Source organism: Aplysia californica, unplaced genomic scaffold, assembly GCF_000002075.1.
Source record: "Aplysia californica isolate F4 #8 unplaced genomic scaffold, AplCal3.0 scaffold00058, whole genome shotgun sequence".
NCBI lineage: Eukaryota > Metazoa > Mollusca > Gastropoda > Aplysiida > Aplysiidae > Aplysia > Aplysia californica.
In genome coordinates, this window is record NW_004797328.1 from 1,964,100 (window position 1) to 1,979,257 (window position 15,158).

The 15,158-nt window shown below is 41.5% G+C and overlaps 1 protein-coding gene across 1 annotated transcript in view; it reads right to left on the reverse strand.

The window, feature by feature from the left end:
• Nucleotides 1-15,158, reverse strand: part of LOC101853605 (probable E3 ubiquitin-protein ligase HECTD4) — a gene marked incomplete in the record, with an annotated part of 74,361 nt that overhangs the window by 5,084 nt on the left and 54,119 nt on the right. The window contains 16 exon segments of the mRNA XM_035968422.1: nucleotides 26-178; nucleotides 1,541-1,713; nucleotides 2,660-2,812; nucleotides 3,644-3,743; nucleotides 4,056-4,225; nucleotides 4,603-4,793; nucleotides 5,433-5,566; nucleotides 6,307-6,412; nucleotides 7,241-7,354; nucleotides 7,986-8,126; nucleotides 8,787-10,028; nucleotides 11,478-11,638; nucleotides 12,408-12,581; nucleotides 13,056-13,200; nucleotides 13,938-14,111; nucleotides 14,730-15,089. Coding sequence (XP_035824315.1) covers nucleotides 26-178; nucleotides 1,541-1,713; nucleotides 2,660-2,812; nucleotides 3,644-3,743; nucleotides 4,056-4,225; nucleotides 4,603-4,793; nucleotides 5,433-5,566; nucleotides 6,307-6,412; nucleotides 7,241-7,354; nucleotides 7,986-8,126; nucleotides 8,787-10,028; nucleotides 11,478-11,638; nucleotides 12,408-12,581; nucleotides 13,056-13,200; nucleotides 13,938-14,111; nucleotides 14,730-15,089 — 3,691 coding nt within the window.

The window sequence follows — 15,158 nt, forward strand, 5'->3', positions numbered from 1 at the left end:
CTTCCCACCTCATTCCCCCACTCACCATCTCAATCCTCTTTAGGTATCTGTATGTGAGAGCATCAGCTTGTAGGAGATCTTGCCCGGGGTCAAGGGTCAAACCCACCAACAGTTTCCACACGGTGGATAGAAGGTCAAGGCCAAGGGGTATGTCAGCGCGGATCGTGATGCCCAGCAACTGGAGGAAAACAAGTATCAATGTCAGTAGTTTATGTAAGAGTTTTACAGCACTTGCAACACAAATAAGTCATATAAGGGCTGAAGATTACAGGTGTTACTAAAGAGTAACATACAAAGAAAATTAGGTGGAGAGATAAGAATGACATATGTTTGATAGGAAAGAAGGGGTAAACCACACCACAGCACCTGCCAACCACCCACCTCCAACAGGAAGATGGGAAGCAAAGAAGAAAAGAATAAGTATGGACATTTGACTCATATTATTTTAAAATATTGTCAAAGTTTGAGGGAGGAGAAACACATCTGCTGAGCAGTCATTCAGTGCTGGGAAAAAGACAAAAACAAAGGAAAAGAAAAAAAGTAGAACCTACCAGTGGTGCCTGCCAACTCCCCACTAAGTTCTCAGAAACAAAGCTGACCAGCCTGTCTGAAAAAGCTAAATAAGTTCTCGGCAATGATATTTTAAAAAAGTAGGACTCCTTCGATACACCCTCATGTCCACCCCCCCCCCCCCACTCAAAATTCAACAAAACTGGCCAACCTGTTCCACAAAGATGAGCAAATTCTCCTTGTGGTAGGTCATTTTGTTGGTTTGACGGTAGGACTAAATATAAGAAAGACCAATCAGATACCCACTCCTACTCCCCACAAAATTAAGAAAATCAAAACTGATAGACCTGTCAGCAACGGTCATTTCTATTCTTAGAATAATAAGATATTTACAGAGATTTTAAGGCAGAACACAACTTATGTGTCGCTGTCGTCTTTGTAGAGCAGTCAGTACCTGTGTTGTTTGATCAGGGTTGAGCGCTACATAAAGGTCATATCTGTCAGGACGTGGTGGAATCAGGCGCTCGTCAATTTTTGGGAATATGGGGTTATTTGTGTCATCGTAAAGCCTGTTCATTTGCCTTCCTTTCGGAGAAAAAAAAAATCTATCTGTGTTGTATAAAAGTTGAAATCTTTGCGATTGAAAGAGGTCAGAGTCGCCTAGATTCAGAGATAAAATTAGTGAGAAACTGGCCTCAAAAGTTTAATAACTTCCATAGCCTGAGAGTTTTTGGAAACTGCAAATTTATATTTTTATGCCTTTAATCACTGTTTTTCAGAAAATCCAAACATAAATGTGTCTTTAAAAGGACACAAAATTCTTTGCCATATCGACAGACCGAAGGGCTAGAACCCGAACGGCCACTGGATCGGAAAAGTAAAGTAAAAGGACATAAAAGGTGCTGATCCAAAAAAGAAAATTAGAAAAAAAATGCCAGTTGGCCAAAAAATGCTGATTTCTTGGATTTCAGTATTTTGACGAGCGCCTTATCTCACTACTATGCCTCACATATATTATCATCATCATTACCTGTCCGACAAAGATGAGCAGATTTTCCTCCGAGTAGGTCATCTTCCCTGGTTTGAGGATGAGCCGACCCTTGTTGAGCCCGGCGGCCGAGCTGGGACAAGCCAGGAACAGAGACATGAGGGGAGACTGGAGCTCTCGGGACACCTGCCACAGGTAGTGACGGAATGAACCGCCTGGAGGTGGGGGTGGAGAGAATTTCGTCATTTGAGTTTTAGTGACAAGTTTTACAGCACTTGCAACACAAATAGGTCGAAGAAGTGCCCAAAATTAGAGGTGTTACAAGAAAGTAACAAACAAACAAACAAACAAAGAAAGAAGGAGAGGTAAGGACAAAAGATTTTTGAGAGTGAAGAAGGAGCACATCACATAAGAGCACCCGCCAGTCACCCACACATTGGCACTGGAATGTTTTACATCCCTATTAACACCAATTTAGAACAATGACTCACTGGGGACAGAGGTCCGGGCTACCCAATATTCCTAGAAATCCTGCAAAAGTAGAGTACTCTACAACTAGTCCACTGGATAAAGAGAAAGACATTGACATGACAACCATTAGTCAATCCAGCATTTATGTCATAATGAATGGAATATGATTTACAACATTGATGCCAACTTTTTAAAAAAGCAAAAAACAAACCAGACTACCCAAAGGGGACGATCAAGATGGAAGATATTGGCAAAGTAACTCCCCTCCAAACTCTTCACGCATATTTTTCTGCATTTAATAAATCCATGCTCAATAGCTAAGTAAGTTAATGGACACAAATATATTGACCTACCGGCTTCATTCTTGTTATTTTATTCACAAATCGCATCATCTTGAAAGTTCATAATTTCTCTTTCGAATTGGCAAGTCTGTGAGGAGCAATACTAGAAAACAGAGAATATGTATTCTCCAATAAAAAAACATACTTCTGTACTCAGATCTTGAAAAACTATGAAATACGTTAATTACATACAGGTTGGCAGTTAAACTTTACAACAATACGGCTATACATACCATACCATCTCCCCCCCTCCCCCCTTAAATTTAGACAGGACTAGTCACTGGGGAGTAAGGTCTGGACTACTCAATATTTCCTGACCTCCCCATCCCTTCAGCCACAAATCACTCACTGGTTCCATGGACTTCCTCCCCCGTCATGCGCACGTTGAAGGAGTAGGTGGGGTCTCCCCCACTGGCTAGACGCACACACAGCTTGCGGGAACTGATGGACGCTAACTGGCGGTACGACTGGCACAGGATGCTTGCCTGGCAGCTTTTGTCACCTGGCCAACAAACAAAGGGAACAAAATCCATGTCAGAACTACATCAGAGTGAAGTAAAAAAAAGCACATACACCTGACAACAATTATTTATTGCTACGAAAAAGCAAGATAGTCAAAAAGAACAAAGGGAGAGTAAAGACATAGGACATAGAAAAACAGAGGGAAAGTAAAAAAAATAGGACATAGCTGTGGCAAACCTAGTACACTTATGTCGAGATACACATTGACATACAAATTCCAATTTTTGCATCCTTGTTTGCTTGAGTAAAGAGAAGTGCACTGACACAATAATAGCCATTTAGGGTAGGGGAAAAGTAAGTCAGATAGAGAGAAACAACTGAGGGAAAGAAAATACTAGAACCTAACAATGGTAGCCTTATACCACACCAAAAAGACAGAGACAACAGAGGAAAAGAAAAAAAGTATGACCTAGCAGTGGCATCTTCCAACCAGAGGCAAGGTTCATCAATTTCTAAATCATGTTCAATCAAGACTCATTAAGATTAATTTAGTACTGAAAAGTAGCACAGCTTAAGTTCACTATAGACTCAATGTAATTGTTTACTCCCCCATCAACGTGATTTAAATCATTAAGGAGGCACGCTGTCTTAATCCTGCTAAAAAAAGAGGTATAAAAAAACAGCCCCTCCCCCGGTCCCCATACAGCATCTGGCAACCACCCGTAGAGAATCTCCCCCTCCTTCCTTCATGCCAAAGTAAAAGTAGAAGAAACAGCCCCATAGAATGCCTGCCAGATACTCGTCGAATCACACGCAGGTCACTGACAGAGCCCTTGCCAACCACCCGTCAAATCACATATAGGTCACTGACCTGTGCCAATACTCTCCAGGGGGTTGAGAGTGATTTCTGGGGCTGCCTGGTCCGGCTTTCTCTTGGCTGTGGCGTTCAGAATGCGGTTGAAGAAGTTCACCTGGGGATGTTTTTGTAACAGTACACATTTTATGCCCTCATCGACATAATTTTAAGTTCAGATCATTAATTCAGTGGTGTCTGTAGTCATGCTATTGTACTCGTAATGGTGACGTTGCAGGTTGAGGGTTCAATGCTCAGCTAGATACTTTGTCACATCCTTGGGAAAGAAACTTTACATGAATTTTCAGAAACAACACAGAAAAGTAAAGAAGTACAGAAGTAGGACTCTCTCCCTCCCAACTCTTGTCCTTCCCTACCTCTCTCTCTTCCTCCCCTTTCCCTTTCTCCCTGCAAAGCACACACCCCATACCTTTGTGTCGTAGAAGATGAGTGACCTGAGCTGTGACATGACAAGGGCGGTGCTGCGACTGTACACCCCACAGGGTCGGAGGTCAATCAGCGGCAGGAAGAACGTCTCCAGTGAGTTGTTCAAGTTCTGCAGGAAGGCAAACCTCAGCCGCACGCTTTCCAGAGGCAGACCTGGGACACACACACACGATCATTGGTAATGTTTCACCACTTCACTGATACAAATTAGACCATTTAGAAGAGAAAAAAAAAGACGTTTCACAAAAAATTAGAAATAATACCTTTAAATGAAAAAAGAAAGAAAAAAAACTTAAAGAAAAAGACGTTTAAAAAAAAGGAAGAAAACATATAAAAGAATACAAAAACCCCCCCCAAAGAAAACAACTATTAAAAAAAATAATTTTAAAAAAATGCAAACTTCACCTTTAATTATTCCGAAAGCAAATAACATACGATACACATCATAAATAGTACTACCCCCCCTCCCCTCCACCACTATTCTTTGTTACACAAGTGTAAGACTGAGCCCTCCACACACAAACCCGCACCTTGGAGACAGGAGAACTTGTCATTTGTTAGCTGTGCCTCTGACAGTCTGATCTCGTGTGCGTGAAGACGTGAGGAGGAGACAGCCAGCTGACAACACATCTCGTTGACGTAGTGGACCAAGGCCGCGTCTTTCTCCAGCGTCCACTCACCCATCATCGCCAGCATGGCTGTTGTGTCCGGGCACATGCATCTGAAGGGGGGTGTGAAAGAAGAGGCACAAAGAGAAGGTCGTTGAAAATAATAAAACAAAATTAATATATAAATTTTTTGGGATACTGGGGATAGAATTTGTACATCCAAAATGATAAAAAACACAGAAATTTGTTTAAAATGTTTTAGGATAGTATCGATAGGATTTGTGCATCCAAAGTTATAATAAAATATAAGAACAAGGAGAAGGTTATAGAAAATAACAAAACAACATTTTCAAATGTTAGACAATGTCTAGCGATAGAATTGTACAATAAAAGTCACAAAAATTAACAAAACAAATTCCAAATGTTTTAGGATACTAGTGATAGAATTTGCTCATCCAAAGTTATAATAAACATCAAAGCACTATGAAAATCTTGAAAAACATCTAGACCTGGAAAAATTCCTTTTAAGACATTGTCCGCTTCAAATATCTTTCCTCCTGATAAAAATATCATGTCAACAAAAAGGAGGCAAACAATGTTACAATTTTGCATTTTTTCATCATCATGAAATTGTCCAAGACATCCACTTGACAATGGGTGGCCATCAAGGACAATTTCAATTGTTTTCAGATATTTCAGGGTAAAAAAGGGTAACTTTTGGGTGGGAAGGTGTGACTTGATTATCTACCGACCTCTCGAGGTGTAGGTCAAGGCCACAGGCAAAGAGTCCCTTCCACAACGCCCGGAGGTCCTGCCGGGCCAGATCCTCACAGTACAGGATGAAACTGTCCAAAGTCAGCTGACGACTCTCACACTTGGACACACTCTGGGGATGACATGTGGTTAAAGTTAAAAACGATTCTGGTCCAAGGGATAGGTACGCTTTCAGTTTGAGAAAGTCTAAGTAGTAGTCATAGTTCTGAACCGTCTAATAGTGGGGCGGGGGCGGGGGGGGGGGGGGGCTTGTATGGAGAGCGCCATTGGTTGGTCCTTCTTGTCCTTCCCCTCTATCATTTCTGCCTGTTTATCTTTCAGTTTTTCCAGCACTAAAGGACCACTATTGTGTTAACGTGCTCCTCTTTACTCAAACTAAACTAGCAACAGAAAGTTGGCTGATCTTTGAAGAGTTAACTCTAACCATATATGGAATGTCAGTTCCCAGGATACTTGACTTAGTTTGGTAAGAGTTTTACGATTTTCACAACTAAATAAGATCATATGAGCCCATAAGACACAAGTTGGTCACAGAACGGCTTGGTTGTACTTTTGGGTTTAAGTTGGAAATTCATGGTTGTAAAAACGGTTATCTATATTTTAAAAATAAGGTACTTGAATCATTGACATATATTATGTCATGAACATCTTACTCTCACTAGAAAAATACACAGCCAAAGGGGCAGAGGTAGAAAAGAATAACTTACTAAAAAAACTTGAACAGACGTTTGATGAGGAAATACCAGGATAACAACTTTTCTGAGAGCATCTGAGCAGAGAAATGAGTGGCAAACCATGTCTGTATCACCTGTAGCATTTGAAGAAAAAAAATGTGCTTTTTGTCTGTCTCACCTTAGACTCCTTCGGGGACACATCCGCAGTGGCTCCTTCCTTCCCTCCTTTCTTCTCACTCTCATCCTTCCTCTCTTCTTTCTTCTCCTTGTCTGCTGACTGCGACCTGGAGAAAAGAGATGTTTCATTGACTGTGTTTGTTTGTTTGAGTTTTACTACCCTTGTAACAATAAATGGGTGAAAAATACAAATCCTTTATTGACAGGATATAGCAACAATAGGGATTTTACAAATAAACATTCATCTCAGATAGGATGCAGTAAAGAGGAATTACAAATAAGCATTCACTTTTTACATGATAGGGGATTTTACAACTAAACATTCCTTAGACATAATGCAGTACGGTATAATTTCAAATAAATGTACATTATGACGCAATGTAGTAAAAAGGATCTAACACAAACAATCTAAAATAGGACTCGGTAGGAAGGGATCATCAACAAAAAAAACTAACAAAAAAAACTAAAAATCCCAAAACACAAAAAAATTTGAGAATCACTGCAATGTGGCAAATAAATATTATTTCAGAAAAAAGGTAGGATTTACAAATAAAAAATCCATCTCAGAGAGAGAGAAAGCAACAAGTGAGATAATCAAATAAACATCCATCTCAAAGCTAAAGTTCCCTACTTCTCCGTGATTCTTTAAGAGACAACAAGTTATATTGTTGGAAAACACAAATAACGTACTGGCATCAGTGGTGAAGTGGTTAGGCACTTCATTGTAATGAGCAGGAGCCTCACGTTTGATTCCCGAGAGGGAAGAAGTTTTTATCAAGTATCTCTGTTTTATCTGTTGAGATGCTATATCCCTCTCAGAGCCGGTTGGCCCTCACTGGCAGGGTAGGAAACCTGCCTCCTAAATATTTAAATTGTCATAAAAACACCCTCATAAACAAAAAAATAGACACACACACAGAGAAAATTTCCCTTACTTCTCCATCTGTCCCTTCTCCACCATGGTTAGAGCTTGTTTCTCTTTGTGGGACTTGGACGCTGGTTTCTTGGTACTTTTTCCTTTGCTGCCCTTCTCGGAGGACAGAGGCGACCTGGAGATAACACAAATATACAGTCAGCTTGAAAAGCAGCATTTTTTAGCAAGTTTGAGTAAAGAAAAGAACATCCACACAATAATGATCAAACTGCCACGTTTCACTATCTGTATTGTCTGAAAGCTGTTCAAATTTTCAAAGCCGATAAAGCAACATTTTTCAGTCGCGAGAAAAGAGTTTCAATCTTTTTTTATACCTACATTACTTATCTTTCCTTGCTTTTTTCAACATTTACAAACTGAATTTTGACAAAATAGTTCTTGAACACCATGCAACCGGTACAATAGATTAAGAAACTGCAATCTTTTTTAAATATATAAATTTTGGGCTTAGTACAACTCAATAGCTGACTGATATTGTTTTTATTTGAGTCTGAGTAAAGAAAGGCACATCCACACTCCAAAGACATTCAGTGATAGGAAAAAGCAAGAAAGACAGACAGCAACAACACAGGGAAAGAGAAGAAGTAAGACCTATAAGTGGTGCCCTACAACAACCCACACAAGAAAGACAAAAAAACAGATCAGAAGAAGTAAAGAAGCAGACAACAGCAAACAGCCCTTCCCCCCCGTCCCCCAATTGACAAAAAAAAACCCCAGAAGAGGAGGAGGAGAGGAAGACAACTCACAAGTCTTTGTCCTGTGGCTTGTGAATGCCGTACTGTCGCAGTGCGGACGTCACGGCTTCAGCCAGCGGCTTTTTGCTGGGCCTGACCGCGTTGAAGAAAGCTGCCAGCAGGTTCTCACTGGCTGGGTTGAGGATTTGATCTCTGCGTGTGGCAAAGTACGAATGAAGTGTTTTATAATCGCCAAATTTTATGTTACCTTTTGCTGAGAAAAAAATGTATATCAGCCAATACAGCCGAGTAAGTGGGGTATATACACTAGTAATGCTGAGTAAGCAACACATTTACCTAAACAAGAATTTACTTCAGAAAGGCTCGCCAACTTTTTTAAAACCCAAACTGAGACATGCAATATTATAACAGGTATGAAACCACAAACAAAATTACATCTGGTGGGACTGGTTTTGGTGTTTTGTATGAGTGTTAGGCTTTCAAATGCATAAATGCCAAATTCAGGACAGTCCCGGGAAATTCAGGACAATTTGTGGCCTTAGAATTACAAAGTTCTATCTCACATTTTTTGGTCATGAGTAACTAAGACAATAAGATCAGAAACCAAATGTTGTATCTGCTTTATCAAATTCGTAAGATTATTAGAGGTCATTATCAAGATATTAAAAAAACTGCTTTACAAAAAGCTTAACCATTTTATGAAACTCTAATTTTTTAAACGTCAAATTTCTCAAAACTTTGGACACATTGAGAACCTGAGCAGATAGAACTTTGTAATTCATATGTCTAAGATATAAAATCTAACTACATGAATTTGCTAACGGTGAAACAGGGAGCTAGCTGTGAACATACCTGCCCAGACAGATATCCCCGGAGTCCTGTTGCTGATCCACAAAGTAACAGCTGTAGAAGATCTCTGACAGCGCCTGGTTGCCCGCTGGTCCGATGGTGTTGGCCCCGAATTTACCTGAGAGTTTGTACGCCAGGTAACTCTCCAGTGCCCCGTTGGCTTCAGGCTCTGTCAGCAGTGCTTGGTTGACAGTCTGGACGTTGAGGTTCTCCTCGGGGGCTTCCAGGTTCGAATCCCCGTCCTCCTCACCCAGATTGAGATTCAGCCATTTGGTTTTGAGGAACGCTCGACGGACTGTGTCTACTTTGGTTTTGGACGGGAGGCTGATCACAGCGTAGCCTTCGATGAGCTTGGATTTCCTTTTTGTGGGCGGAGAATCGGAGAGGGTGGGGGCAGGGCTGACTGGGGTAGTGGGTGTTGACTGAGATGCGGCGTGTGACTCTGATGGAGGTCTTCCTTCCTGACCCTCTCGAGGAGATGTAGAGCCCAGGGAGGACGGGTAGGATGAGGACGAAGACGCAGGTGCATCTTCGCTCAACGACGGAACAACGGTCACCTGAGTGGCAGCACTGGCCACAGTGGTTGTATTCCCAGCCGTGGTACCACCACCACCACCACTGCCACCATCTTTGTCCTCCGTCGAGCCCTCATTTAGATCCCCAGGCACAGGAATGAAGATTTCGTCTCGGTCGAGACCCCCGTAGCTGTTGCAAACCTTACGGATGGATTTCTTGACTGTGAAAACGTCCAGGTACGTGGGGATTCCCGTGATGATCAAGAGTCGAGTGTGAGCTGTGGGTGACAGCAGCGACAGGGCGGCAGCTTTCACTGCATCCCGAACCTCCGACTGACAATGCTCCTCCTTCAGAGCCAGGTAGCGCAGAATCTTCGACAGCGATGCGGCAACAGGAAACCAAGACATATTGTCGACACGAATGGAGGAGGAAGATGAGGATGAAGGGTTGGTGCCCGAACCCAGACTCAGAGAGCCACTGGTCGCTCGCACGGGAGTAGTGTGGGAGGCAGAGGAAGAAGAAGAGGCGGATGTGGAGGGTGGTGGAGTGAGAGAGGAGAATCCAGAGCTGACAGAGGTTTGAGGCCCTCGACTGACCGAGCCAGCAGCCCCGCCTTGAGAGCTGTGGGGGAGCAGGGTGCTGCTGCTGCTGCTAGTGATGGCTGAGGGGTCAAAGGTCTCAGCTGTCTCGGCATTACCACCTCCACTACCCTGCTGGTCAGAGCTGGACCTGCGAGTTTGGGCGAGGTATCAAAGATATCTATAATTTAATTTTTTAATAAAACAATGCTTAATAATAATAATACTTGCATATGATAGTACCGTTAAATTCGGGCTATAAACCGCGACTTTTTTCCTTAGGTTTGAACATGCTGCTTAAACAACAATGCGGCATATATATAGATTTTCCTGATTGCAGGAGCCTCAATCCCTCGTCTATTCTTAGCATACACCTAAAACATTAAAAAATCGAAACATTTTCCTCAACACCACACTATAGTATGCCTACGAAACAGTCCAACTGATGGGCGAGTACATTTTGAGGCTCCCCTGGAGATGGCAGTCAATTGAAATTTACAAGTTTACAATGTGGGGGCAGGGTGGTGTCGCTGTCCCAAAAAGAGCAGTTTGTAGGCTAGGTGAATGCTCACATTCTAAATCAGAGCCGCTTACATTGAAACATTCAGACAATATAGTGGCGAAAACACTACCCCATCTGTTGAGATGTTATATCACTCTCAGACTGTGTTGCCCCTGGCAGGCAGGGTTAGAAGCCTGCCTCCTATATGATCTAAACTGCCTCCTAGAAACACCTTCATAAAAAAACAACCCAAAAACACACAAAAAGTGTTCCCCACACTGAAAAAAAAAAAAGATTTCAGCGGACAAGACGATGATGCCATGGAGTAAATGTGATGTACCATTACATATCTGCTGCGGCTTATTTGAGGAAAAAGTTATTTTTTAAAATTTAGAGGGTGCGGCTTATATAGAGGTGCGCTTCATAGCCCGAATTTTAAGGCATTCTACAGCATGCTCTATGTGCTTTACAACTACTATTACCTCAGCAAACCCTGAAACACTCAGAAACATTCTCAGCTTCAATTGTCAAAGACAAAATGTGGTATAAAATATCAGTACGACAACAGAAATATTTCGCTGCAAAAAATATAAATGAGCCTAGGGGTAGGATGAGAAAGCCGTAAAGTAATTCTGAGTCACATTTTCTAAAAGAGCTGAACAGAAAATTACATTTTCAAAAAGAGCTGAAGAGAAAGCATGACAAGATTATGTACTGAACTTCCACCTGTGTACAAGCTACTAGCAAACAGTAATGTGTAACACAGAAATAAAAAAAATAAAAAATTAACAACACAGGACAGGCATATCTCTTTATACACATTTTTTCCAATCATAGTAAAAAAAAAGTTTGTGCCAACTCAATTTTATTTTTCAATATTTCAAATTTACCTCCTAATTTCCATTTTCACACTTTTATACTTTCCCTTACTTATTTCCTTTTTTTAACACATTCTTATTTTTCTTAATTCCCTATTCATAAATTTTACAATATTTGTCCTAATTTTCTTTCTACAAATTTTTTCCTTTCCTAAATATCCCCCCCCCCCCCCCCTTTGATCTTATTCCTCTCCTCCCCCAACACACTGCCAAGTCCCACCTCCTAGCACTGGCCGTCATGCGTTCCTTCCTGGGCTTGAGCTTTTTCTTCTTGCCGCTAGAGCTCCCAGCTGGGACGACAGCCGCACTGCTTCCTGACGCGCCCTCCTCCACCGCAGCGTCGGGCAACTCTTTGCTCGGCGGCATCTCACAAGGGATCACCTGCACAAAACACATATATCATCATCATAATCATGATAATAATGTGGGTGGTTCGCGGAAGCTCTGGTGTTGTTTGCTTCTTCGTTCCTTTCAAACATCTACAGTTCTTATCTCTCCACCTATTTTTTTTGTATGTTACTTTCTAGTAAACACCTTTAACCTTCGGCACTTATATGACTTAACTGTATTGCAAGTGCCATAAAACACTTCCTTAAACTAAAAAACTCATAATAGTAATAATAAAAACAACATCAATAACAGTAATAATGATGCCAACATTTAAGGAAAATACAATTATAGTTATGACTACAACAATAATAATGATAATGACTATGATAACAACAGTTACATAATAACAGTGTGATAGTTATTAATGACAATATTATTAATGACAATTAGATGATAAGGAAAAAAGGATGAAATAAAGTGACTAAGCAACAAAGTATGGAGGAAAAGAATGGAAGAAAAGAGTAAAGAAAGAAAGAGATGAAGAGACAAAGGACTAAAGGAGAAAACAGGAAGAAACGAGTAAAGGAAGAAACAAAAGAAGAGACAAAGAACAAAAGGAGAAAAAAGAAGAAAGGAGGAAAGAAAGAAAGACAAAGAAAGTAAAAAAGAAAGTAAGAAAGAAAGAAAGAAAGAAAGATAGAAAGAAAGAAAGAAAGAAAGAAAGAAAGAAAGAAAGAAAGAAAGAAAGAAAGAAAGAAAGAAAAGAGTAAAGACAGAAAATAAGAGCTAACACAAGCCTTGTCCGTGTAGCCGAGCTCACCTCAGAGATGGCCAGACACACTTCCATGAGAGCGTGCAGGTAGGTGGACATCTGACCGCTGTCGGCCACACCCAGGCCCAGGCCGTGTCCAGCCGCCGTGGTCATCTCAGGGAAGTTCTTGACCTCCAGGTCGTACAACTTCTTCAGTTCTCTGGGCAGCGAGTTCAGCATGCCCTGTGGACAGTACATGAGTTGTTTACACATAGTTCTGAACAGACTTTTGGTTTAGCAAATTATGAAGAAACAAAGAATGAAAGAACGAAAAAAACCGTTCACTCTTTACTCACTTCTTCACCTGAAGCTGGCCCTTCTCAGCTGACTAGAAAGTTTGAAGCAGCCCGCCTCCAATACGATCTTTTAAATCACATCAAAGGGGGGGCGCAAATCACCCTTCTCCTTCTTCATCACTTGAGGCTGATCCTAACTAGCAGGGTGTCACTTTAGTGAGGTCAAAACAGCCTGCCTTCTAGACAATGTAAACTGTTCTCAGTACTCTAGTATTTGTTCACCTGCGTGGGGCTAAACCTTAAGCTAAGCTTGGTGAGTCGACTGCCCTCTGCAGATCCCTCCTTGTAGTGTAAAACACCCTGACTAGCATGGCTGAAGCAGCCCACCTCCTACACGATGAATGTTGAGGTATTTATTCACCTGTGTGGGACTAAGCCTCTGGCTGAGTTTGGTGAGTCGACTGTCCTGACACCCCTCGCTGTAGTGTAAAACTCTCAACGTCTGCGCCAACAGCTGAAACATGTACTCCTTCATCAGCGCAGGCACGTCCGTCTTCCACAGGTATCTGGAAATACACATTGTAAGGGGGAAGGAATTTACAACAGATTTGCAGAGTTGTAGTTTACAGCATGTTAGCGACATAACACCGAGTTTGTTGTCTCTTTTTTCCAATTTGGTCAAGTTGGAAGAGAGTCCACTGATGTCGTTGTTATCGATAAAGCAACAGCTGGGCTCTCGCCCTTCTGTCCAATGCCATGTAGTGATAAGTGCAGGTCTGCTGCAGTTGCTGTAATGTTCCATAGAGTGTGTTGTCAATGTTAGGTCTCGGAGGGAGAAGGGTAGCTCTGATGTCATTTAGGGCTGTGCAGTGGAACAGGTGATGATTCACAGTCTCATATGTATAGTCACACAGAGCCCACTGATAACAATAACCATTCTATGACCATCCATCACATATGGCCATAAATGTGTAAATGTATTAGCAAGCCAGGGGACCATGAGAAAAATATCTAAAGTCACAACATGAAAGACGTGAAGAAATCAATTCTAAAAACTTCTAGAATCGTACTTTTATTTCAGATGGATTGTTGATTTAATGTAATTTTTATACGAATAGAAAATTGAACAAAAAGAGTACACATTTTTTCCTTTTTTTTTTGTAACTAGTTTTTATTTCTTCAGAACTACTCTTTTTGTCAAATTGATTAATTTCAAAGTAATTTAGTGGGGCGGGGAGGGTACTGAACTAATCTATTTTTATTTCAAACTATCGTGTTTTCCCTCGTTGTGCGACCGACTCACCCGCACAAGAACTCGATCATGTGCAGGAAGACAGGCGGCGTGATGCAAATGTTGTCCAGACTCCACAGGCTCGGGTTGCTGTCGGCCGCTTCCTCTACGGCCAGGGGGGAGCTACAGCTGGACAAACTACTACCAGACACACCCGCATCAGGGACCCGGCTCTCGCTGCCTTCCCTGGGGAAAGAAAATGACCAATTAAAAAATTCTATGTACATAAAAATAAATACAAATATACTTATATAACTTTTAAAATCTGTGGCAAATTCCTAATTGTGGTTAGAAATATACATATAATGTGACATTAATTATCGTCAGTTTTTATTTTTCTCTTGATATTGAAATTCTTTCATAAAGTGAAGAACATTTTAAATTGTATGTATATCTTCATGTGTTTTTAACCATATATAGACACAGAAAATTTCCCACAGGTTCAATAAAGGGTTATCTATCCTATCTATCTTATCTGTTTGGGACACTACTGTTGTTACGAACGATCCGAGGTTCGAAAGAAAGAAATATAGATCAAATTCCGAAAGTTTTGCTCTCAAATTGCTCCTTATACCTGCTCAATTGTTTTCAAAACTATTAAATAAGATCATTTTATCAGGTAATATCATTATATTAAGTAAAAATTGAGCTCATTTGAAAGATTTTTAAATTGAAAAATGTAAGTCTTGTTTCCTGGTTATCCTTTCGAGATCACTATGTATAAGTGGATAAATTTGTGTTCAAATTTCAATAGCAGGTCAATATACTGACGGAATACAACCCACAAAATCCCACAATCCCCACCTGTGTCTGTCCATCCTCTCGGCCTGATGAGCCCCACATGCCAGCAGACCACAGCCGAACGTCTCAGTGACCAGAGTCTCCATGTAAGCCACGGCCAATAAGAACTGCGGAGGGAGTGCGTGCAGGGTGACCGCCGCCCCAGGGGGTGGGGACACGCCCAGTTTGACAAACACCTGGTCGCCGGGGATGATAGCCGGGGCAAACTGGTCAGCCTGGCACACTCCACCACAGCTGCCCGATTGGCTGTGGAGGTCGCGGGGGTAGCAGACCATCTCCTGCCGAGTGACCTGGCCACATTTCTTGATACGTTTGCCAGTGTAGGTGCTGATGCGGGCCCACGGGGAGCGATATGGCGGGTTCCTGCGCAGGAAAAGTAAGGTGTATAATGTTACTGTTGGTGCTTTAACGTCCATATCGATATAATTTCGA